This window comes from Schistocerca cancellata, chromosome 1 (genome assembly GCF_023864275.1).
Source record: "Schistocerca cancellata isolate TAMUIC-IGC-003103 chromosome 1, iqSchCanc2.1, whole genome shotgun sequence".
Taxonomy (NCBI): Eukaryota; Metazoa; Arthropoda; class Insecta; order Orthoptera; family Acrididae; genus Schistocerca; species Schistocerca cancellata.
Window position 1 is genome coordinate 11,381,032 of NC_064626.1, and position 27,987 is coordinate 11,409,018.

At 41.3% G+C, this 27,987-nt stretch overlaps 1 protein-coding gene across 1 annotated transcript in view; it reads right to left on the reverse strand.

Annotated features, from left to right (window-relative positions):
• LOC126164122 (dynein axonemal light chain 1) overlaps positions 1-27,987 on the reverse strand; it is a 165,130-nt gene that overhangs the window by 74,131 nt on the left and 63,012 nt on the right. Inside the window, exon 3 of the mRNA XM_049920213.1 lies at positions 26,330-26,441. Coding sequence (XP_049776170.1) covers positions 26,330-26,441 — 112 coding nt within the window. The remainder of the gene's footprint in view (positions 1-26,329; positions 26,442-27,987) is intronic.

Here is a 27,987-nt window from a genome sequence, read left to right on the forward strand (position 1 = left end):
TAGTTATTTCCTTCCTCTACAAACAGATGACAGAGATCTGGAACATGAAGAAGAAGAAGCAGAAGAAGAAAAAGTATGTAATCCTTAGTTTTACAGAAACCAATTGACATGAAACATATCTGACTATGTAGTTCAATTATACATGTGAATTTAATAAGAAGGTGTACATTAAAACTGTAATAAAAATTATTTGCAATAAAAGAATTAACAGGTTTATGCACAATGTTCAGTTTATTTTATTTCAATAATGGTACAGCTCCATTACCTCCACTTTTATGCCTATAATGCTGCTGAAATTAATGATCCAAACAAATAGAAAGAAAAGGTTCATCTCTAACACCAAGCCATATACTTGAATATTTCTGGTATCACAAGTGCAGATTTTTCAATGTTCATTTAACTTTAGGACTATTTATCTCAAAATGAACAAAAATGGACTTGTACCACTATTGAAATAAGCCCTTCATATGAAGATTAGTTCCTTTGAGTTTAGGTGTATGGCTTGATATTGTGTAATACCTAAACAACTTATATTAATGTTTTCTTTTCCTCATCAGTAATAAGAAATTTGTACATTGGCGCAGAAGATGGCAAAGATATGCTTTTAAAATTATCTTTGTAACAAAAGAGCAGTATTCGGGGAATATTCCATTTTTTAACAACTTTTGTTTCAGTTTTGCTTGAGAGTACTTAGGTTTAACATCTCACACAAAAAGGATGTGTAATTTTTACTCATGTGTTAACAATGTGTGTAGTAAATGCTTTGTGTGATAAAAATGCAAGAAAAATATATATTAGGAATTATCATAGAAGCAAGAATATTTTTATTTATTATGCCAATGTTTGTTTGCAAGCATGACTTTTGCCTGCAATCATAAGAAGAGGCAGTAATTTCTTCCACCCTGCAAGACATCTAAAAACATATATGTGCTAATCATAAAGATTTAGTGGATGGACTGTATGATTGGCAACCACAGAAAATTAGAGGTAAGTTAATGATGTCAGCATAACTTAACAGTGACTTCGATGGAACAATTGACACTTTGTTAATCACCAAGTTTGCTGCAAAATACGGTTTGTATGACTTCAGTATTGGTACATTGCTTTGTATTTTTCTTACACTGCGAGGAAAAGTGTTCATGGCACCAATTTAACTACAACAAGAATTCATGATTTAATTCCAGTACTGCAAGTAGTAATTATCTGTCATTACGTAAATTTCATGCCGATTCATACTCTTTGTGTTAGCTGTTGGGCTGGTTCCCAGCATGGTTATTCCAAAATCGACCAACAGATCTAACACAATTGGTGACCGATTTTCCATGACAATGTCATAGCTAAACATGAACAGACTTTTAGTAGAAAATGTTAAATAAACATATGACAAAATTTTGTCATTAATGTGTAAAAGAAAACTATTTTTTTCCTATTTTTGTATTGCATGGATACAAATGCAACAAAAGCCATTTATATGGAAACAAAGAGCAGAGAATTAAAAGGACCAATTTATCCACTAACGGGAGATGTAAGTGGGCTGCTTGACTATGCAGAGAAGGTAGGAAATTTGCACACTAGCTTGCATGATTATGCTCAGTAGCACCTCTGTTGTTGTATTTAGCTTGCTTTCTTTTCTGTTTCCTCACTGTTTCCCTAGTAGAAAATTTATTAATTGAAAGGACTCAAAAATCATACCAAACTTTGATTCATCAGTATAGTGTAAATTATTAGGAAAATTTCAATCATTAGCATCATAATACTTTTCGACAAATAGACAGGAATTTATCAAAATGCAATTTCACAGGGAATTTCTGGTTTCAGGTGCAAGATTTATTGGCATAAAATTTTTTCTATTGATTTTTAGTAATTTTTTGGTAATTGATAGCATGATCAAAATGGCTGATCAAAAATTATCCGTTGTTGATCATAATACAGAATGTGCAATCGGCCAAGATGGCGGTTAAATGAAAATGAACTGTCAAACATGTGGCTAGCAGAAAGCTGACAAAATTAGAGATACGTATAAAAAAGGTACCAAACGACAGCACAGATAGACAGACAAACTATGACAATACCATGATGACTATTGATGAGACTACATCACACATCTCCCGAAGCGATACATTGCTGCTGAACGAAACAGAGGAACATGAAACAGCAATGTATTTTGACAACATAGGACAGACACTGATTATCGGTAATGCGAATATTAACATGCAAAGTATGATAATAGTATCACCATTGTGCTGTTACAGCTATTACTGACAACTATGAACATGAAGTTCAATACACTTACACAACAGCTTAGTAACTTAACCACCAAATGTAGCGATTTGTCACAAGGTTTTCCAGACTTCAAAACAGAACAAAAGAGGTGTTGGAAGATTTCCAAAACAGTGTCGCACAAAAATGCAATGATCTGACGGAAAATCTACACGTGGAGATATCTGAAAATTTAAAACAAGTGAAAAATCAATCAAAACAAGAGGTTATTTATGATGTTAAAGAAAGTATTGATGTTTTGAACAAAAAGGTAGATTCAATTAGTAACAATCAAGAACACTTAGCAAGTGAATTAAAGAAAATCACGGACACAAATAAAAGTATAAGAGCAATTCGAAACCAAATGTGTAATACCGTAAAGAAAATGACCACTGCTGTCAACAAGCTACATAAGGACTATGAAGGCCTACCATTGGCAGTAGAGGAGCTAACATAAGGGAAGAAAGCTTGGAATTAAAGTCTGAATGTGCCAAAAGAGAAAGAACTCAGATAAGGAAAAGTTTAGATGATATAACCAAAAGAGCAGAAGCAGTTACCTTAGATCAATGTAGTAAATTAGTGCAGAAGGTATTATCTGAATGCAAAGTATATGTAGACATGGTAGAAGAGGCCATGAAGAAAAGGGAAACCGGGTCATCAAATGAAGTAGGTCAGGTTGCTAATATTCAGTTACCTGCGTAATAGTTATCCACATCTTGTCACATGCTCGATAGTGGGCACAAGTGAAGATTGTTGAATTCGTAATTTACCTACAGCAGTACCTACAACACATGAGCAATTGCCACACACTTGTAGCAACACACCAATGTCTGATAATGCCACATGTTTAACATACACCTTCGCTGATGAAGGGTTACTTAGGCAGTTTCCCACATATTCAACAGATGGAAAGTGAATGCGTTCCACAATGTATTTCTGTGTAACTGGACAGAGGCTCAAAAGATAACATTTGTTGTCAGTTACACCCAAGGTGATGTTCTTTTGTGGGCCACTGAAATGGCTGAACATTGTCAGAGTTACGAGCAATTTGAACATACTTTCTTAGACAAGCACTGGTCGGAAGCCAATCGAGACAGATTGAGACGTGAAGCCTTTAATCCGGCTCCATTTAATAGCAAGCATGGAAGGATGTAGAGTTATTTTGAAAAGTGTTTAAATATCAGATATTGGACTAATCCTGTATCACAGGTGGATGTATTGAAGATATTAAAGAGCTGACTTCCGCCACACAGAAAGCAAAAATTATTAACCACACCAGAACATGACACTGAGTACATTTTTCCAGTTTCCATTGATCTGATTTATGAAGAGACACCATGGTAACACAAAGCACCAGATAAACAAACACCTCAACCCATCCTTGAAAACCAGCCTGTAAATAATAATGTTACTACACAACAAGCATGGCAACCATATCCGACACAGTACATATAAAAAGGGAATGGATATGGTAAAGGAAATGGGAAAAACAAAAGATTTTAGTGAGGTTATCAGAACAGTGGGAACAGCTACAACAGACAAGCGAACTATGGTCCGCCAGTATGAGGCTGTCTTGACGCCCATGAGTGATAACAGCCAGCTGATGCGGTGGCAAGCAGTCGGCAACAATCAAATGCCGCACGCTGTGCTGCAGCCAACCTTGGAAAACATAGAAGCGCGAACTATAATTTCACAACTAACAACAAGAATTTGCACGAAGTTGAGATGTTCGCAGCCAGTGACACGAATTGGCATAACACAACACACACTGTACAGCTCATTGAAATTTCTCCGGTCACTGAGGTCAATGCTATTGCACTGGCGGAAAACTCCAACTGGTCGCAGTGAGCTCCACACTGCTGACCAGGCACAGAGTGGGGGCAATACACTTATAAACACATGTTCTCTGAGATATGACAAAAAAGGTGACAAGAAAGATTATTTATATGGACATGTGGAGGAAGTTCAAGAAAACTTGTATGAAGAACAGGTACAGGCAGTTATAAAGACAATGATATTTGACATGGGAGTACACTTAGTTCTTGACACATGTGCAATGACTAATGTCAACTGAATTATTCCAAGAGTTAAAGAACAGACATAAAATTTGCACATTCCCAGTGCAGAAGTGTAGAATACAGACTACCACTGGAAACAAATCAAAAGAAGTGAAGTTACAAGCACATATTCCATTTAAAATAGGACACTAAACTGTCAAGTGTAATTTTTTCATCACTCATCATTAATAGTGAATTGTCTGATTGGAATGGACACATTTAGAACGTATAAGATGCAGATTCACATAGGAAGTGGTAAATGCTCCTCCAGTGTAAAGGAACAGGTATTTTCTGTCGATTTAATAAAAATGTCGGACAAGAAAGTCGAGCAGAAGGAGTAGTCTGATGTGACAGTTCAATTTGTATTTCCTACTGTGTTATTTGCACACACTCACTATAATGAACAAGAGCCAGAATCAGATGTAAACTATGAAATGGTAGATCAAAAAGTAAGTGAGTGCAGCACCTTAAATGAAAAGGAGCAACAGGAACTTACAGATCTGTTATTCAAGTATATACGTGTATTTGGAAAAAAACCCGGAGTTATCAAGGATTACTAGTACAAAATGGCTGTTTACCCACATGAAACTTTTTGTGTATCATCGTATCCCATTCCTTGCACAAAAAAGAGGCATTAGTTAATACAAATATGTCTAGTCACACCAATATGGAGAAGGACTTCTGTCTGTGCACAGACACCTCCTCACCGGGTCTGGGAGTATGGCTGTTGCAGATGAGAGAGAAAATGAGTGTACATAATGTACTTAATAGTAGTTTAATTTCTGTTTTGCTTTGAATACTAGCGTCAAGGAAATATGTTTAATAATAGAGTTTTTGTTGTATTTTGACATATAAAGTAGCAGGTAAGTGAGATTGAGAGGGATATTAAATGATGCGAAGAACGGGCAAAGCAGAACAGAACTTGCGATGCACACTGTGGTTTAATTACAACAATGAGCTATGTCACCAGACGAGGTGAAAGCAATGACTCAAGCACATGCACATGTAAACAAAGCTGCAGGAGCTTTAATTATTAGACAGCTGACATGATAAATGACCACTAGCTAATGCAATCAAACCAGTTGCCTGAGACTGCGGTCATGTGTGTGAGTTATGTTTGCGTGAGTGTATGTTTGTGTATGTGTGTGTCTATTATTGATGAAGGCTTTAATGGCCGAAAGCTATAATTGTGAGAACTTTTTTGTTGTGCCTATGTGCGACTGAGCATCTCTGCTATATGGTGAGTAGCAACTTTCCTTCTCATAATATTGTTAAAGTCCAAGAATAATTATATCAACCAGAAGAATGTGGGGCACAGGGCATTATATATGCAGTATGCATAGGTGTGTGCTGCTGTGTTGTAAAGTAAGCATATGAGATTGTTGCTACAGTGCGGCATATAAGTCAGATTATCACTCCATAGTTGCCGACTGTCTAACAGTCTACTTCTAATTGTGCCTGTCCGCTGTTCAACATGTCCTCTATGTGGTATGTAGACAATGTTATTCTCTGGCAGTTATCAGTGTAGTTATGTAATCATGAAGCAATCTGCTGCCGAGTAGAACATAAGAAAGTATCAGCTTTTAAGGGTTAAGTAGTACATGTAAGCTGGAACCAGTGAAGTGAGTGCCCTCAGTTTCTCCAATATTTGAGATTCTCATGTATTGCCGATGGCATTAAGGATCGAAATCTGCCACATAACATCCCAATAGTTAGGTTGCCAGCTGCCCAGAAAAATACGTGAAGGACACGAATATGTAAGGGACGTTCAAAACGAAACAAGCCAGAGGCATAATTACAGAAACCAGTACCTGTGTGTTAGAAGTATTGATCCTGGCAGTTGAGACACATGTCCCACTGTGACACAAGGCAGTGAATGGCTGTCTCATGAAATTCTCAGGGCTGCGATGTTAAACAGTTCCACACGTACAGCTGGACGTCGTTGTCCGAGGTGAATCGTTTGCCCCTCAGAGCCTTTTTAAGGGGACTTTGGCTTTCACTGTCACGTGGCAGTCCTGGGTAATGAGTGCATCCATCAGCTGGATGATGTCATCGGTAATGCAGTGTGGTGCTCCAGATCAAGCATCATCGGCTAATGACACCCATCCTTCCCTGAAGTGCTTTTGCCACACCTTGACCCTTGCAAGGGTCATGCAGTGTTCACCGTATACTTGTGATATTCATCGATGAATGTCCGTTCCTCCTACTCCTTCCGCCGTCATAAAATGAACAACACCTCTTTGCTCTTCTTTTGACGCCTCCATGTCACTGTTTGCAATGTGACTGGCAGTGTTGGACAATTGATGTGTGCTGCTGCTAGCTCTGTATAGTCACGTGACATGCACACATGCCCTCTAGCGACAGGCTGTAAACTTCCACGCTCTGGTCGGAACCACTCCTCATTACACACGCCATGATATTATCATCCTGTCACCGGTTTGCACATGCCAGTTTGAGTCCCTGTTATAGTAGTCTAGTCTTTCTTGGCTGTAGTATAGAAAAGTTTGCAACTATTTGTGTTAGGGCAATGGGCACACAAGTAATGAGCTGGCATAATGTTATACACTTTCTGTAAAAGTTTTACAAAGCATTGGCATTGTACTCACATGTAACTGCTCATAAAGACCCAATGGCTATGTATAATTGGTAACCATTGCATAATGTCTTTAGCAAAGATGCCATTACAGCCCCCACCCCCAAAAGCAATTTTCCTGTTAATGCTACATTCATTTATACTCACTGAACCGCAAATAAACCAAACACTATTAATTCCTGGAAGCTATTTATGTCAGGAACACTGTAACTAATTACATAACTGCACAGTTATGTGAGCTAGGGAATATGAAGTGTGAATGAATATGTGGGTTTGGTTTTATATATAAAAAATCAGGTAATTCTGTGAGGATATTGTCTCCAGGTGGAGACCATGATGTTCAGATCACGGATTTCCTTTTAGCTTTGTACACTTTTAGCAGTCTGTTAGGACTCATAATGTGCAAGTAGTAAGTCATAGTACTTACACAATTTCATGAAAGTGATGAGAGATGTTTCACATCAGTGATGTACTGGTATTTTGAGCCATGAGTGCAAGCTGTGTGTGGTCCGCTGGTCATGTGGTTAGTGTTCAAGCTGTGTAATCATTGGATCACTGGATCGAGTTCCACTCAAGTATCTTTCTTTCTTTCTTTTTTCTTTTTTTGTCCTCAACACTAGGCATATTATGTCATACATACTACATTTGAAAGGTACTGTGATGAAAACACGTGTATTTGCATGAACAATTACTGTGACGTTTGTGTGTTTGCAAATTTTTACTCCCTCAAAAAATATTATATTCATGATTATCAGCAAACAAATGACTGAATGCATAGTTGTCCTGAAAATGTATGCTTCTCATGATTTCTAAAATCCCTTGGGTAAGGTACAGGGTATCCAGAAAAGGACTCCCTGATTTCAAAATTAAATATCTCGAAAACAAAGGTCGATAGAGGAATGCAGTAAATGGTATGTTTATTGTGAAAGCTGTAAGAAGTTTATACAGCAGTTTGAACTAATAGTTACAAAAGCTGCTAACAGATGGCGCTGTACGCTGTACAGCTCATATCAGCATACATAAGTGAAATAATCGTATGAAAACAATCTTTGCAAACAATCACATCACAGTGTTTTCAAAATGTTCACCATTGGCACTACAGAGGTGGTGCAAACGAAGAATGAAATTCGCCATCACATTTCGTAGTGTATCAACTGAAATGGATTCACATGCCACAGAGATCGCCGATTCAAACTCTTCCAGCGTGGCGGGATGCTTCGGGTAGACCATGTCTTTCACTGTGCCCCAAAAAAAAAAGTCACAGGTAGTCAAATCCGGCGAATATGGAGGCCAATCCATGCCTGCACCACTAAATTTGGGATATTCCAAAGCAATGACTTGATTCCCGAAGTATTCCTCAAGAAAGCGAAACACTTGTTCAGTCCGATGTGGTCGGGCTCCATTCAGTACCTGGTCAATCCTCTAACGCTTGCTGTGTGGTGACAAATTGTTCCAAAATTGCAATGTAAGGTGCACCAGTGACTGTTTCTCAGATGAAAAAAGGACCAATAATGCCTCTGCTGCATACTGCAGCCCACGAGTTTCGCTTCACACCAATATGGCTTTTCGGAACCCCAAAATCGCCAGTTCTGCTTATTCACATATCCATTCAGGTGGAATTGTGCTTCATCTGCAAACCAGATGCAGCCAACATCAAATCCTTCACTATCAGTCATTGTGAGCATCTGATTAGCAAAGGCAACCTTTTGTTGCACAGCTCATACGGGTATGGCCTGCGTTTGAATTTTGAATGGAAACACGGGTAGGCTCTTTCTCAATATTTTCTGCATGCTGAAATGCTTCAAACCACTCTCAGATGCAATTCTATGGATGGATGACATTGGATTTCGCTGAATAATTCCAGAAACTGTGGCGATATTTTCAGGCGTAACTGCGGTTTGCTTGCAGCCAACATGCCCCACTAGATCATCAGTTACGCTGCCTATTCGTTGAAATTTTGCGAAGAGTGTACGAATGGTTTTTGCATTGGGTCCTTTTGGAACATTAAATCGTACTTGAAAACTTCGCCTTGTTGCCTTAGGACTCTCTGCTAACCTGTGGTACTGTAGCACCAGAAAAACGTGTTGTTCAATGGAGTACATGGTTTTAATCTCTTCCTTCGGTATGCTAACCTCCTTTCATGTTGCAATAGTGAAACTGATCGCTCTGGGCTTTGGATCACTATTTATACTAGGCATTACGTATGGCGATTACAGCGCCATCTGTTAGCAGCTTTTGTAACTATTATTTCAAACTGCTGTGTAAACTTCTTACAGCTTTCACAATAAACATACCGTTTACTGCATTCGTCTATCGATCTTTGTTTTCGAGATATTTAATTTTGAAATCAGGGAGTCCTTTTCTGGACACCCTGTACCAAATACCTTTATTCAACAATACAATGCATTGCAATATACCAGAATATGACAGTAATGGAAGATTAATCATTGGATCTGATTTTGACATTACAGGTTGCAGGATGAAATTTTTCAATGCAATTTCCTTGCATGCACTAGGAATTTTCTGCCTTTCTAAAGAAAAACAAAGGTCATTGACATTTTGAAAGTTTTCTCTTTCTTCTGATAATTTAGATGCAAACTTTGCATAATGCAGCCTTTTCATAAATATTGGTGCTGAAAATTGGCAATGTATGACTGAATGCATGTTAATAGCATCTTCATAAGTACATTCTTGTTTCCAAAATGAAATTTTCATTCTGAAGTGCAGTATGTGCTGACGTGCAACACCCTGGCAGATTAAAACTGTGTGCGGGAGTGAGACTCGAACTCCTGAGTTCAAGTCTTGGTCCAGCACACAGTTTTAATCTGCCAGGAAGTTTTACTTTCTTGTTCGTTGAGAATCAAATATGAAAAAGCTATAGAAATAAAAGTCACTTAATACTTGATGTAATAATAAAAATTAGTAAACTGCCAAATGTTGTTGTTGTTCTTGTTGTTGTGGTCTTCAGTCCAGAGACTTGTTTGATGCAGCTCTCCATGCTACTCTATACTGTGCAAGGTTCTTCATCTCCCAGTACCTACTGCAACCTATATCCTTCTGAATCTGTTTAGTGTATTCATCTCTTGGTCTCCCTCTACAATTTTTACCCTCCACACTGCCCTTCAATACTAAATTGGTCATCCCTTGATGCCTCAGAATATGCCCTACCAACCGATCCCTTCTTCTAGTCATGTTGTGCCACAAATTTCTCTTCTCTCCAGTTCTATTCAATCCTCTTCATTACTTATGTGATCTACCCATCTAATCTTTAGCATTCTCCTGTAGCATCACATTTTGAAAGTTTCTATACTTTCTTGTCTAAACTATTTATCGTCCACGTATCACATCCATACATGGCTACACTCCATACAAATACTTTCAGAAATGACTTCCTGACACTTAAATCTATACTCGATGTTAACAAACTTCTCTTCTTCAGAAACGATTTCCTTGCCAATGGCAATCTATGTTTTATATGCTCTGTACTTCGACCATCATCAGTTAGTTTGCTCCCCAAATAGCAAAACTCCTTTACTACTTTAAGTGCCTCATTTCCTAATCTGGTTCCCTCAGCATCATCTGACTTAATTCGACTAAATTTCATTATCCTCATTTTGCTTTTGTTGATGTTCATCTTATATCCTCCTTTCAAGACACCGTCCATTCCATTCAACTGTTCTTCCAAGTCCTTTGCTGTCTCTGACAGAATTACAATGTCATCGGCAAACCTCAAAGTTTTTATTTCTTCTCCATGGATTTTAATACCTACTCCGAATTTTTCTTTTGTTTCCTTTACTGCTTGCTCAATATACAGATTGAATAACATCAGGGTGAGGCTGCAACCCTGTCTCACTCCCTTCCCAACCACTGCTTCCCTTTCATACCCCTTGACTCTTATAACCGCTATCTGGTTTCTGTACAAATTGTAAATAGCCTTTCGCTCCCTGTATTTTACCCCTGCTACCTTTAGAATTTGAAAGAGAGTATTCCAGTCAACATTGTCAAAAGCTTTCTCTAAGTCTACAAATGCTAGAAACGTAGGTTTGCCTTTCCTTACTCTAGCTTCTAAGATAAGTCGTATGGTCAGTATTGCCTCACGTGTTCCTGTATTTCTACGGAATCCAAACTGATCTTCCCCGAGGTAGGCTTCTACCAGTTTTTCCATTCATCTGTAAAGAATTTGCGTTAGTATTTTGCAGCCATGACTTATTAAACTGATAATACAGTAATTTTCACATCTGTCAATACCTGCTTTCTTTGGGATTGGAATTATTATATTCTTCTTGAAGTCTGAGGGAATTTTGCCTGTCTCATACATCTTGCTCACTAGATGGTAGAGTTTTTTAGACCTGGCTCTCCCAAGGCTGTCAGTAGTTCTAATGGAATGTGGTCTACTCCCGAGGCCTTGTTTCGCCTGAGGTTGTTCAGTGCTCTGTCAAACTCTTCATGCAGTATCATATCTCCCATTTCATCTTCATCTGCATTCTCTTCCATTTCTATAATACTGTCCTCAAGACCACCGCCCTTGTATTGACTCTCTACATACTCCTTCCACCTTTCTGGGTTCCCTTCTTTGCTTATTACTGGGTTTCCATCTGAGCTCTTGATGGTCATGCAAGTGGTTCCCTTTTCTCCAAAGGTCTCTTTAATTTTCCTGTAGGCAGTATCTATCTTACCCCTAGTGATATGCGCCTCTACATCCTTACATTTGTCCTCTAGCCATCCCTACTTAGCAATTTTGCACTTCCTGTCGATCTTATTTTTGAGACGTTTGTATTGCTTTTTGCCTGCTTCATTTACTGCATTGTTATATTTTCTCCTTTCATCAATTAAATTCAATATCTCTTCTGTTACTCAAGATTTTCTGTTGGCCCTCATCTTTTTATGTACGTGGCACTTTGCTGCCTTCACTATTTCATCTCTCAACGCTACCCATTCTTCTTCTACTGTATTTCTTTCCCCCATTCTTGTCATTCCCTAATGCACTCCCTGACACTCTCTACAACCTCTGGTTTAGTCAGTTTATCCAGGTCCCATCTCCCCAAATTCCCACCTTTTTGCAGTTTCTTCTGTTTTAATCTACAATTCATAACCAATAAATTGTGGTCAGAGTCCACATTTGCCCCTAGAAATGTCTCACAATTTAAAACCTGGTTCCTGAATCTCTGTCTTACCATTATATAATCTACTGAAACCTTCTAGTATCTCCGGGCATCTTCCATGTATACAAGCTTCTTTTATGATTCTTGAACCAAGTGTTAGCTATGATTAAGTTATGCTCTGTGCAAAATTCTACCAAGTGGCTTCCTCTTTCATTCCTTAGTCCAATTCCATATTCACGTACTACATTTCCTTCTCTTCCTTTTCCTATTATAAAGTTCCAGGCACCCATGACTATTAAATTTTCGTTTCCCTTCACTATCTGAATAATTTCTTTCATCTCATCATGCATTGCATCCATCTCTTCGTCATCTGCGGAGCTAGGTCAAATATAAACTTGTACTACTGTGGCAGGCATGGGCCTCGTATCTATCTTGGCCACAATAATGAGTTCACTATGCTGTTTGTAGTAGTTTGCCCGCATTCCTATTTTCCTATTCATTATTAAACCTACTCCTCCATTACCCCTATTTGATTTTGTATTTATAACCCTCTATTCACCTGACCAGAAGTCTTGTTCCTCCTGCCTCCAAACTTCACCAATTCTCACTATATCTAACTTTAACCTATCCATTTCCCTTTTTAAATTTTCTAACCTACCTGCCCGATTAAGGGATCTGACATTCCACACTCCGATCCGTAGAATGCTAGTTTTGTTTCTCCTGATAACAACATCCTCTTGAGTAGTCCCCGTCCGGAGATCTGAATGAGGGACTATTTTACCTCCGGAATATTTTACCCAAGAGGATGCCATCATCATTTATACATACATTAAAGCTGCATGCCCTCAGGAAAAATTACAGCTGTAGTTTCCCCTCGCTTTCAGCCATTCGCAGTACCAGCACAGCTAGGCCACTTTTGGTTAGTGTTACAAGGCCAGATCAGTCAATCATCCAGACTGTTGCCCCTGCAACTACTGAAAAGGCTGCTGCCCCTCTTCAGGAACCACATGTTTGTCTGGCCTCTCAACAGATACCCCTCCGTTGTGGTCGCACCTACGGTATGGCTATCTGTATCGCTGAGGCGTGCAAGCCTCCCCACCAACGGCAAGGTCCATGGTTCATGCCAAATACACTCCTGGAAATTGAAATAAGAACACCATGAATTCATTGTCCCAGGAAGGGGAAACTTTATTGACACATTCCTGGGGTCAGATACATCACATGATCACACTGACAGAACCACAGGCACATAGACACAGGCAACAGAGCATGCACAATGTCGGCACTAGTACAGTGTATATCCACCTTTCGCAGCAATGCAGGCTGCTATTCTCCCATGGAGACGATCGTAGAGATGCTGGATGTAGTCCTGTGGAACGGCTTGCCATGCCATTTCCACCTGGCGCCTCAGTTGGACCAGCGTTCGTGCTGGACGTGCAGACCGCGTGAGACGACGCTTCATCCAGTCCCAAACATGCTCAATGGGGGACAGATCCGGAGATCTTGCTGGCCAGGGTAGTTGACTTACACCTTCTAGAGCACGTTGGGTGGCACGGGATACATGCAGACGTGCATTGTCCTGTTGGAACAGCAAGTTCCCTTGCCGGTCTAGGAATGGTAGAACGATGGGTTCGATGACGGTTTGGATGTACCGTGCACTATTCAGTGTCCCCTCGACGATCACCAGTGGTGTACGGCCAGTGTAGGAGATCGCTCCCCACACCATGATGCCGGGTGTTGGCCGTGTGTGCCTCGGTCGTATGCAGTCCTGATTGTGGCGCTCACCTGCACGGCGCCAAACACGCATACGACCATCATTGGCACCAAGGCAGAAGCGACTCTCATCGATGAAGACGACACGTCTCCATTCGTCCCTTTATTCACGCCTGTCGCGACACCACTGGAGGCGGGCTGCACGATGTTGGGGCGTGAGCGGAAGATGGCCTAATGTTGTGCGGGACCGTAGCCCAGCTTCATGGAGACGGTTGCGAATGGTCCTCGCCGATACCCCAGGAGCAACAGTGTCCCTAATTTGCTGGGAAGTGGCGGTGTGGTCTCCTACGGCACTGCGTAGGATCCTACGGTCTTGGCGTGCATCCGTGCGTCGCTGCGGTCCGGTCCCAGGTCGACGGGCACGTGCACCTTCCACCGACCACTGGCGACAACATCGATGTACTGTGGAGACCTCACGCCCTACGTGTTGAGCAATTCGGCGGTACATCCACCCGGCCTCCCGCATGCCCACTATACGCCCTCGCTCAAAGTCCGTCAACTGCACATACGGTTCACGTCCACGCTGTCGCGGCATGCTACCAGTGTTAAAGACTGCGATGGAGCTCCGTATGCCACGGCAAACTGGCTGACACTGACGGCGGTGGTGCACAAATGCTGCGCAGCTAGTGCCATTCGACGGCCAACACCGCGGTTCCTGGTGTGTCCGCTGTGCCGTGCGTGTGATCATTGCTTGTACAGCCCTCTCGCAGTGTCCGGAGCAAGTATGGTGGGTCTGACACACCGGTGTCACTGTGTTCTTTTTTCCATTTCCAGGAATGTAAAATTAGAAATTCAATAAAATTCATGCAAATATGCATGTCTTTTCATCATATTACCTCCTAAATGTAATATGTATGAAATAATATGGTAGTGAGAGAGAGAGAGAGAGAGTGGGACTTGATCCACCGATTGCAGAGCTTGAATGCTACCCAAATGACTGCCACCAGCTCATGCTCAAAGTCGTAATGTACTGGTCACTGACCCATAAAACTTCTCCAATGGTTTTCTCAAAATCAACTAAGTAGTGCAACCTACCACATTCTGTTGTGCTAATGCATTACAAATGTGTACAAAGTCTGAGGTAAATCCATGATCTGAACATCACGGCGTCCCCTTGTCATCAGAATAATGCATTAGAAATACTCAACATTAGTGATATCAAACAATCAATGCCATTGTCAAAAACAGATGATGCGCACACACACACACACACACACACACACACACACACACATACACACAGTCTCTGGCAACTGAAGCCACACTCTGACTTCAGTATCCTCAGGATAGCAAACAATTCTGCATAACAAACTGAAAACTGCTCTGGGAGCCACATATCCCGAGAACAATGTTAGAGAAGATGATGGAGCAGCCAGTAAAATCCCACTGCTGAGATCCATCCATGTAAACACAAATAAAATCCTGGTGTCTACTTAAAACTTCATTACCTTTAATTTTAATCTTATAATCTGAGGGTAGAATTCTTCCCATGTGCAGTCTATTTGAACATTACCTTGGGCATCTTTTGTAACCAGAGGGACCCCCTCCTCCACCATATGTTTGGACCTCAATACCCTCCACTTATAGCTCCCCCTCGCATGAATGTCAGACTGTCACATTGTCTGCAGATGGTTACAGAACAACTGTTCCAGAGGCAGCTGTGCAACAGAGGTGGATGCTGGCGATTTAGGAATGGACAGAGCCCTGTAAGCTTGGCATACCGTGAGAAGAAGATGTCAAATAAACAATGGGGGCTGACCAGCAATAGCATGAAAGTTAGAAGCTGGAGTTGTGTTGTAACCCCTGTTGACAGCTTAATAGCTACATGGTGGACTGTGTCCAGCATTTTGAGGTACAAAAGCCTTGCCGATCCAAAAATTTGGCACCATATTTGAGCTGGGGCTGCACAAAGGCTTTACAGATTTGGAACAGACGTGACGTGTCGGCTCCCCGAGACCTACAGCTAAAGCATTTAAGGATATTCAAAGCCACAAGGCATCTTATCTTCAGTTCTTTATGGTGTGGCAGCCACATTAGTCCCTCATCACAAGTAAGACCCAGATATTTCTTATTTTCCTCGATAACAGTACCCGCAATTTTAAAACGTGAGTTAAAAGAAGATGAGGAGCAACTAAAATCAACACACACAGCTTTCTGCAAAGAGAATTTAAAACCTGTGGTGTTTTGCCAGCCATGTGATCATCAATGCCGTTGTTGAGTAGTCATTACAAGGTTGGAGGATGCAAAGAAAGTGGAGAAGTCTCCCAAAAAGGAATGTTGTATGGGCTGCTCTACTGTGGATGTAACACTGTTGATCTCAATGGCAAATCTAGTCACATGTAAAACACTCCCTTGAGGAATGCCATTCTCCTGCTTAAAATGGTGGGAAAGGATGTTTCTGGCCCCATACTGAAAATACCTTTCTCATAGTAAGAACTGTTTTAATGTGGGGAGATATCAACAAAACCCCATTCATAGAGCTGAAACAAAATATTATGCTACCAGATAGTATTGTAGACCTTTTCAAAATTGAAGAATACACTGACAAGGTGTTCCTTGTTTAGGAGAGCTTATTGAATCACTGCTTCAAGCACAGTCAAGCTACTGAGTGTGGTGTGATACCTTCTGAACCTGCACTGGGAGCGACGTAGTTTCAAGAACCCACACTAGGTGCCAGTCAACCAACCCTTCCAGTGCCCTTTTGACATGGCTTATGAGACTGATGTACTGACAGCTACCAGAGTTAGTCCGATCCTTCCCCGGTTTTAAAAACGGGCTGAAAACAGATTCTTTCCACCAGCTGGGAAAGTCTCCCATCGTCCAAATTATGTTAAAGAGCTGAAGGAGAAACTCCTCCCACTGTGGGTTAAACTGTGTCAACGTGCTGTCCTTTGTCTGGTCATGAACAGGTGCACTGAAAATAGCTATTGACAGTGCAGAATCCAACTCTCAAAAAAAGGAAGACTGACAGTATTCCTCCATGATGGTGGAAGAGAAATCAAACCCAACCCTCTCCTGTGCCTCCCAAAAATGGTGGAAAGCTCACTTCTGGCTAGAGTTCAGCATATCATCTTATAAGATTCAGCCATTCTCTGAGCAACGTGTCTCAGTGACGTTAGCAGGTTACCTGCGCTCATACAGCTGCTGTTGGTGGTCATCAGTTCCACCTGGAAATCCTCCTTATGGCTTCCCATATTTTGCTTGCAGGTATGGATGTATTGATGGAGTTTAGGAACTCTTGCCAAGACTTCTGCTTTCAACCCTGAATTATTCTCTTCACCCTCACCATCACTGTGCAAAATGTTGCAAGACTCACATCTGTAGGGCACTGGATGAATCTTCGCATAGCTGCCCTACTATCTCTACTTGCAAAACAACGTGCATCATCCCACCAAAGGCCAAGGCTCCCTCCTAGGACTCCCCGATTACCTCGGCGGGGGTGCACCGGCAGCTCGGTGAATCACAGCAATGTTGTGATCCACTCGGCCCTGCTCACTTTCACACTGCTCAGCTAACTGCCTGTAAAGCATCAAGTTAGTCTTGCTGAACTACCATCTCAGCAACTTCTTTTCACAATCTACTCCATCAGGCAGATGGGTACAGATTGCGTAGGGGTCACTGTTGTGAAGGTCATCATCCACTCCCCATTGTGGAGAGCCTGCAAGGGCCAGTCAGCAGCAGGAAAGGTCTATCTATGACTGTAGATGCTCCTGTAGTGGAGCTGAAATGTGTATTTTCACTTTGTGTGAGGTTCTCAAGTATCTGACATCTGAGGCATGTAGCATTGCATCCCCATAGTGCACTGTGTGCATTAGAGTCTCCTAAAAGGAGAAAGGGACGGGGCAATTCTGATAAGTTGAGTTGGAATCTTCCTTTTAGTGGGCTCAAAGGATGGTAGGTACACAGAACACACATTAACATAGCCCATTATCCTAACACTTGTGTGGTTTGGTTAAGGGCACAGGTAAGGAGAGGAAAATGTCCTCGACGAACACTGTTATCCCACCTTTCGCCCCGTCGCCAGTAAGGTCATCTTTCCCGTGTAGGCGACAGCTTCAGCTTCAAAGCATGTCTGCAACTCTGTTTCAAATGAGTCTCTTGGAGACATAGGCAGATGGGTTTGCCCTGTATGAGGAGTCTCAATTCCTCTAGATGTGTCATGTTCATAGTGCAACTGGAGTATGGGAGCCATTTCAGTGGTGAGGTTTTGATTTACCCTTACCAGGATAGTGAGGCACTGGTAGAGCAAGGGGGGGGGGGGGGGGGTGGAGGGACTGTCAGGGTCTGATGATGACACTTCAATCCGTGATTATGTCCTCCTCGTATGTCAGCAGTGCCATAATGACATCTGCTGACACCTGGGATAGTTCTATACCCAAACGTCATGACTATTGAAACTTCCTGGCAGATTAAAACTGTGTGCCAGACTAAGACTTGAACTTGGGACTTTTGCCTCCTCCGTGCAAGTGCTCTACCGACTGAGCTACCCGAGTGCGACTCACGACCCATCCTCACAACTTTAATTCTGCCAATACCTCATCCCCTACATTCTGAACTTCACAGATTTTCACTCTGCAGGGGAGTGCGTGCTGATATGAAACTTCATCGTAGATTAAAACTGTGTGCTGGACCAAAACCCGAACTCAGGACCTGAGTTTGAGTCTCAGTCCAGCACACAGTTTTAATCAGCAAAGAAGTTTCATATCAGTGCACACTCTGCTGCAGAGTGAACATTTCATTCTGTCATGACTCTTTTCCTGTCCTTCTTCCCTTTGAGGCTATTGTGGAAAGGGGAAGATGAGAGGGACTCTGCTGTTTTGGTGCCTTCTCCATGCTCACTGTGAAGGTTTTGCCTTTCTCTTATTTCATGACTGTCTGGATCACTATATCTTCACACTCTTTGCCTGTCTGTTGAAGGACTATTCGAAGCATCTGCCTTGGTTACCCGCACTCAGAAACTTATAGTTGCAACAGTTTACTGACCGCCACCTTCTGGTGAGGAGATATTCACAGAAACACTCTCTGAATTAATCTTACTGACTACCAAATATAATCAGTATAAAACATTTATCACAGGAGACATTAATATAGATGTAAGAGTAAAGAGAAAAACTGTGGTATACATCCTAAATATCCTAAGATCAATGAATTACTACTGCTTAAATGAAAAACCGACCAGACTGGAGGCATGCCTTAACAATATAATTAGCAATGTGTGTAGGAATCAAGTAGAATGGGGTACCATCAAATCTGGACTATCTGACCACGATGGCATATGGCTCAAAATTGGAAATCTGACACTTGATGATACCAGGATGCTAACTACATATAGAGCTCTCAAGGAAGAGAACACTGAAGTAATGAGAAATGAACTGAGTAGAATAGAATGGGCTAGAATACTAACCATTGACAAAGATACAAATGAAAGCTTTTCTGCATTCATATCCAATATAAAAAATACATTAGACAGTAACTGCCCTCTTATTACTAAGAGATGTAACCATAGCAATATGCATAAACCACAACACACAAAAAAGTGGTACACCCTGCACCTCAATAAAATTAGAACCCTTCTACTCATGCTGAAGGACAAAATTGAAGGCAATCAATAAAACAAGAATAGATATATAAAATTAAGAAAAATACACTAATCTGAAAAAAAGAAAGCAAATGAGGAGTATATTTTAAATTCTAAGAGCAAATGTAAAGCTGCCAGGAACATAGTTAAGAGTGAGATAAACATGGGGAAAGAAGATATCAGTAACCCAATTAATTGCAACACTGTCAACAGACACTTCATAAATTCAGTAAATGCCCATGTACCAAAAAGTGATGATTTAACTGATGCAGAAGCTTTTCTTTCGCAATCACAGAATAAAACAGATAAAAGATTTAACTGGAGTAGATTAACTGCTACAGATATAAATAACTTTGTAAACAAGTTGAACAACTCTGGAACAGAAGATTACTAAGGCTTCAGTAACTTTGTAATAAAGGCTATAATTAAGGAAATTAGAACTCCTCTACTCTACCTTGCAAATAAAATCCTTGATGAAGGCATTATCCCTGATTGCCTTAAAATTTCAGTTACACTCCCCATATACAAAAAGGGTGGCAGAGAAATGTCAGATAACTATAGACCAATATCAGTTGCCCCTATACTCACCAAAATCATAGAGAGCTGCTCACGCACACAGATTTACGTGTATTTTGAGAGCAATAAATTATTTGATGACAGCCAGTTTGGATTTAGAACTACTCAGTCAACCATAAAAGCTATTGAAAACCTGATACCTGAAATCCGCAATGCTTTTAAAAGGAAACAGACCACCTCTGAAACACTAATAGACTTAGCAAAGCATTTGATTCAACATCACATGAGATAACTGTTAAAAAAAATTAGAATATTATGTTATTGCAGACAAATCACTTAATTTGATTAAGTCATACCTAAATAACAGGCAACAGTCAGTGTATGTGAACAATGATAGGTCAGATGTAATGAAAATTAAGAGAGGAATTCCACAGGGCTCCATTCTTGGACCCTTCCTCTTTATTATCTATGTTAATGACTTCTCAAACTATATAGCCAGCAAAAATGTTTTATGTGTAGATGATATGACCACAATCTTCACAGATGAGAGTATGCAAGAGGTGGTAAATAAAATAATGAACTTTCTGAAAAATGTAGTGAGTGGTGTATTGCTAAGAAGTTATGTATAAAAAACACAAAAACAAAGGAAATTTATTTTAATCTGAAGGTACGGAAAGCAGATAATCATAGTGTCAAACTATTGGGACTAAAAATAGACCAAAGGCTCTCATGGGATGACCATATAAGCTATCTGACAGGCAAACTTGCACGCATAATATTCCTACTGTATAAACTAAGAAATTCTGTCAATAAAAGTTTATTTATGCTTCGCTACTATGCATTCTTTCAGTCACAGCTACAATATGGGCCTCTGTTATGGGGTAATTCACCAGGAACAAAGTGAGTATTCAAATGGCAAAACAAGCAATTAGATGTTTACAAGGATTGGGTCCAAGAGAAAGCTGTAAGGAGCACTTCAGTATATTAAACATACTGACACTCCCAAGTCTCTATATGTATAACTGCTTGATATACGTAAAAGAAAATATAGAGCAATTTACACAGAGAAAGAATTTACATTTGCAGAGCACTTGAAACAACTGTATGCTTGATATACCATATTGTAAGCTGTCACTGACACACAACAGTCACAAACACCTAAGTCTAGAGTTAAATAATAAACTGCCACAATCCATCAAAACCCTCGCCCACTTTAAATTTAAGGAGGTATTAGACACATGGCTCAAAAATCAAGCATATTACTCCATTGAGGAATATCTTGGAAGTAATTTGAAGGGAATGTATAAACAATGAAATAATGTAACTATCATTAACTAAATGTGTAAAACCATATAATTAATTCTTGAATGTAAACTGTATAATGACTATTGCTGAAATTGTCTGATTAGTGAGAAGTTTATGTATTTATATGTATTTATGTATATGTAAAACGATGATTTGAGTAAAATTTACAAATAACTAACTACTAAAAAGCTGTATGTGTATGTATGCATAATGTATAATGTAAAAATTAGTAACAACTATACTTACATGAAATATGTAAAATGTATTTGGATGAAGCCAATGCGTGGTAAACATGCTGAACAGCTAATAAACAAACATATGAAACATATGGCATGTACAGTTGCAAGAACAGGTGCTGGTGGCAGATAATGGTTCACTGGACATTTTCTGCATCTAAGTGTCAGCCTTGGGGATAGATGTCTTCACCAAGGAAGCAAAAGAAATGGCAAAGACAGGGGGTTTCATCACCTTAAATTCTTTTTTTGGCTTCTTCTGCACAGGGGATCTGCTGTGTTACTTTTATTTCCTGAATTTTTCTTCCCTGTGAAAAAATTGGACAAACTTGGCTCCGGACTAGATGTCTCCCAGGGCACTTCATGCATATTGCTGTAGATGAATCGTCAGTGCCAGATTCTTGGGATGGCTTTCCAGATTACCAACAAGTGGGCTTCACCACTGCAATGCAGCACTGTGTGTGTGACCACACAGGTGGAATTTGAGGCAACTCACAGCATTCAATATAAAGGACTCTATGTCTGAGGAACCCTGCCATGACTTGTTCAGGTAGTGATGGAGAAGTGGAGATCATAATGAAATATTCAGCCTTCTCGATCTCTACATTATTCCTTCGCATCCTTTGTTTCACATCGACTATCCCCTGCGATAACCATTCTCATTTAAGTTCTGCGATGTCTGTCCATGTGATGTCATGTCGTGTGACCACACCCTTGGTCGAGTTAAGTGAGTCGCACATCTCAACATCTAGGTTAATAGCCAACCAATTTTTGAACTTCCTAAGAAGTTCCATTGGCTTTGACTGACTTAGACCAGTTAGTTTAGCCAACAAGGAATCATTCTGCAGTCGTGAAACAGAGTTTCAGGTACTAGCAAGTCCTTCTAATGCATTATGAATACAGAAAGAAACACTTTCAAACATACTTTCCTTTTTCTTGATGACCAGAAAAACATTCTGATTCATTACTCCTTGAGACCTGTTACCAAAGACTGATTGTCAGGAGGACTAGCCTCCCTCATTCGTTTAGGTGAGTGCATGTGAGCAGTCACAGTTGGTACACCCTTTGCATTGGGAGCAGCGTTATCGATTTGATTTGCCACGGTGGTCCCACGAGTACCTAGGACACATACATCGAGCCAGACACAGCACGAATAAGCCTTTAAAACTCTGGTGTGGCAGGTTCCCCAGAATTTGTCTACTAACAACTGTTTCACCTCAATAGCCGTACCTCTAATCAGCACACCTTGAAAATGAAGTTTTTTTTAATACAAGTTTGCGCCATTCTTACAATCTAGACAGTTATGCCGAGATCCCCATTCCGTGTGGCATACAGTGTTCCACCGTTGCACACTGCGCCGCACGATGTTTGCCGAAGCGTGTCTGGAGGGTACGGTCACAGAAAATTAGTGACACTTATCGGTCTACAGCTCTGGAAATCTGTGGTTGCCAAGTCCACACCCAACAAACAACAAATGCTGAGGCGCTCGCCTTTTAGCAGTACCCAGGGGGACGTGTGGCTTATCGAATGCTGTGGATGCATGAGCAGTACCCCCAAAAGACCTACATTCAAGACATGCCCCATATATCCCCTCCTACCTCCTACCTTCAGTGCTTTCACAGACTTCTGATACCTTATCAAAGGTGGGTACTCCTGTGACAGTCTGCCAGCTTAGTCGCAACTACTGTGTGGCATTCTACAATGGCACCACACCAACAATCTGTCTGTCTACGTGAATGGCCACCACCATACTGCAGCCGAACGACAGCTCGACCTCCTAGTTTCTGAGCATACTTCTCGACATGATGTGCTTGACTTCATCAATTACTTCGTGGCCTGGAAAATTTGGATTCTTCCTACCAACATCATCATTTCTGAACAAAGTACATAGGAACTCTCTGTGCAACGTATCCTTCATTCCCACAACCCACTGCAGCAATCTCTGCCAGTTCCTGCCCTTCCTTTTCTGGATTCACTTTGCTGCTACCACTTAAGCCTCACAGATGTGCCCCCAGCACACTTGCACAGTTCTTCCCCGTTCTCTGCATCTCCGATCTCCCTTCGTGCCCCCTCCCCCTCTCCTCCCACTTCAGCGTCCCAATGCTGCACGTAGCAGCCCACCGTCTCGTCTCCACTACGTTCCTGCGTACTCTGACAGCCATTTTGTGCCCCTGCTGCCCGGCTATCCCTCCTCCCCTGTCCCTCACCACCGTGCCACACGTGGACCCCGACAACCCACCCCAGCAGAGATTGCCGCTCACCACAAGTCACTGTTGTAGCTCGGGACTCGAGAGACATTATTGGCCGTGTGTGTGTGTGTGTGTGTGTGTGTGAGTTCTGTATGTGTGTGTATTTTGTCTACCTATGACAAAGGACTTAGTCCAATAGCTGATAATATTGAGTAGTCTTCTTTTAATGTGTCCATTTCCCACTCCACGCCTCCTCTACGCAGTGAGAAGTAATCTGTCCTGTCTGATAGTGTTGTATTATAACTCAGATATTTATTTGTTTAACAAATCAGTCTCCTATTTTTAAAACTATAAGAGAGGTGTGTGTGCTTGTTTAAAAGTTCTGCAAGGCAACAACATAATTTTAAGTGGGCCTGATCTAAATGAGAGTTAGTTTTTAGAATCCTTATAGTTCACCTTATCACTAACGCTGCAATATTATGAAAAGGAAAGTTGCTACTCCCAATACAGTGGAGATGCTTAGTCTGCACTGTTAGGAAGCTCAGTGTGTGGAAGTGAGAAATAATAGGCTGTGTTCTGTGAAAACTTCAGTGTCACCGTGGCTTACCTCCTCCTTACCTCCAGCTGAAGAAGTATCACTTACAACGCTTAGTGTGGAACATTGCCCACTTTCTCTTATGATGCAAGGAGACCCCAGTGTGTCACAGATGTGGTGCACAGATGTTGGTACAACATATTTTAATTGAGTGTGTTTTATTTGATGACCTGAGGGCAGATCTGGGACCCACCAGCTCTCCCCTCTATCATAACTGATAATTAGATGAGTGTGGTTCATGTCTTAAGATTCTGTGTGGTGGCACACTTTTCCCAAAATACTGGGTGTCAGATTTTAACGTGTCACAGAGTAGCTCGGTCACCCGCTACTTCTGAGTAGTCACCCACTCACAGACATCAGTCATCTCTTTAAATATGTTCATGCTCAAAATTTAGCCTTGATTTTTTATCTAGTTATTCAGCTGTTTTGTCTGGTTTTTATGGTTGGTCTTTTATAAACCTAAAAATGTCAGGGTTGTGTTTTCAATACTTGTGTATGGATTCAACCTGGTTTCAATATTTATTTTAAATTTTTGATAGATTTTTCACTAACTTCATCTGTATTTATATCAAGTGAGGGCTCTGACGAACTCGCCATTTAGCGCTCTAACCCACTAAATGTTGTCGTAGCGTAGATCTTTTGCAGCAACGTGATTCGAGAGGCGAGGGGTTTGGAGCAGGGGTGGAATGTGGAAGGATGAGGATATTATGTAGGTTGGGTGGGCAGAGGAATAATCTTGCAGAGGGTTGTGGAGGATAGTGTAGACTATTAGTCATTTCTGAACATAACAAAAGTTAGTTGAAACCCTAGTGGAGAATGTGATTTGCTTCATTCCTGGGCAGTACCAGATCATGAGGGGGGGGGGGGGGGGGGTCATTCTGTTGAGGCCACTCAGTTGCTACATGGGAAATGGTAGGTGACTGGGAGGACAGAGAACACAAGATCTGTTTGTAGAGAAGGTGAGGAGGGTAATTTCAGTCTACAAAGGTCTCAGGCCATTGGCATATTTGGAGAGGTACTTAGCGACTGCAGGTGGCTAGACTTTATGGAAGGGACTTCTTGTGAAATGGGTGTCAGTTGGAGGTATTGTTGATGGTTGCTAGGTTTGACGTCAGATGGAAGTACTGATATGGACATCTCTGAGATTAGATGAAGGTCAACATTGGGGAAGGTTGCTTGCTGGGCTGAGAAAGACCAGGTTAAGTGAATGTGTGGAAAGGTTTTCAGGTTCTGGAGGAACGTGGTAAGGGAGCCCTCAGTCAAGATCATAAATACGGACCAGATAAGGGGTCTGGGAGTGAGTGATTCCCACAAACAGGTAGGCACAGGATGATGCCTTACTGGCGCCCATGACTGTATTGCAGATTTGTTTTTTAGGTGACGTGTTCTCAAAGAAGAATTATTTATAGACGAGGATATATTTGGTCACAGTGACTAAAAAGTTTCCAGGTTTGGTGTCAATCAGATGGTGGGAAAACTTGTGTTCAGTGGTGGCAAGGCTGAGGGCATTGGAGGTGTTAGTGTAGAGGGATGTGGCATCTATAGATATGAGCTGAGTGATGGATGGTATAGCAACAGGAGCTATGGGAACACTGCCAGAAATGTATCCTTTTTCTCATAACCACATGGCCTCACTCTTTACTTGTCCCTGTCCTCCACCTGCCTCTATCCGCTTCCCTGCTACCACTCTGGCCTCATACCCATGCTTCCTAACTGTCTACCACAACTGCATAGTCCTCTCCTATTTTACCCTAACAGCACAACCTCCTGATGCTCCACCATGCAGCCCACATTCTGACCCCAACATGTACCTGCACACTCCCACTGGCATCTCCCCCCCCCCTCCTTCCTCCTTCCTCCTCCTCCGCGACCCATTCCCGCTCCTGACCGCAGTTGGAGTCACAGTCAGGCCTTAATGCCAGTGGGCTTGCTAGAGAGAGAGAGAGAGTTGTCTACATATGAGAAAGGATTTAGCCCAACAGCTGATAATATCAAGCAGTCTTCTTTCAATGTAACAGCCTGCCACTCACAGTGCCTCCTGTATGTGGTGAGTAGCAACCTCCCCTATTTCATATTGTTGTTAGAGTAATATATTAAATATTGTAAAGTTATATATCCTTATGTATTACCAGTCCTGAGAAAGCCTTAATGTAGTTTCTTCCCAGAGAAAGAATTTTTAAATTTTTCAGTGTGCTCACACCTGCAATCTTCTCTATCATGTTTGTAGACAGTGAAAGTTTCCTGGAACAAATTGGAGCACTAGTTTTTTTTTTTTTTTAATTTTATTTACACATCAAGTTCCATAAGACCAAATTGAGGAGCAAATCTCCAAGGTCATGGAACGTGTCAGTACATGAAATTACAACACTTAAGTAATAACTGATAAAAGTAAAATACAGGGTGGCGCAGGGAAACGGGAAATTTCGAAATAACATCATTTCCATGAATAAATTCATAAAACCAGTAATTTATTAACGAAAGTGAATGCATTCAGTATGCCATTATTCAGTATGTCTTTACAATCAAAATGTCCAAAAGTGTCTACTTTTTAAAGATGACATCGGAAAGATGTGCTCCCATTCGGCGTTTACACTCTAACAGCCTGTTATGAAAACTCTGGAATGCGCGGTGTAGCAACTCTTGGCGAATGGCAGTGATTTCGTTTTCAGTGTTCTCCCTCAGTTCATGGATTGTTGCAGGATGTGTATGGTACACCTTGCCTTTAAGATATCCCCACAGGAAGAAGTTGCACAAACTAAGATCAGGGGATCTCGCAGGCCGTGCAATATCACCGTTACGTGAAATAATGCGTCTTCCAAACAACTGACGAACTGCTGCCATCGATTGTCGAGCAGTGTGTGACGTGGCTCCATCCTGCTGAAACCACATGTTTTCGACCTTAAGATTAAGCTCGTACAGTCTCGGTGTAAAGAATGTTTGAAGCATTTCAACATATTGAGCGGATGTTACTGTCACTGCACTACCATCCTCACGTTAAAAAAAATAAGGGCCTAACACCATGATATGGTGCACACCATATTGTGACCTTGGCACTATGTAGTGGTCGCTGGTGAAACTCACAAGGATTGTCCTGTGCCCAGTAACGAAAATTCTGTTTGTTCGCGAATCCGCTCAGGTGGAAATGGGCTTCGTCTGATATCCATAAGTTACCAAGGAAATTCACGTCCTCATTGATTTTAGCCAATATCTAGCTACTAAACTCCATACGTGACGCTGGGTCTCGTTCATGTAAGTGTTGCACAATCTGCAACTTATAGGGATGGAAGTCTAGTTCGTGCAGTATTCTTTGTAAGCTTTGTCGCTTAATCCCTAGCGAAGATGCATGCTGTCAAACAGAGCGGTGAGGACTTCTCTCGATTGCAGCTCTAGCAGCTGTAATGTTCTCTGGGGTACGTACCGTTGGATTGCCACCTGGAGGTTTCTTTTCCAACGCATATCCTGTTTCTTCAAAATTACGCACCCACATTCTAATCGCATGCACAGATGGGACAGATCCATGACGTCCAAGCTGGTAATGCTGTCGAAATGTTCTCTGCGCGGCAGTCACACTATCACCATTTTTGTAAAACGCTCTCACAGCTACTGCACATTCTGCACCAGTCCAATTCTCCATGATTACTAAGTGGCAATGCTTTCACATCAATTGTGCAAAGTTTCGAACATCTGCCAGTGCTACAGTGCTGTTAACTGTAACGTTCAAAATTTCCCGTTCCCCTGCGCCACTCTGTATTTATGAACCCAAAAAAAGAAAATATTTATGAACCCA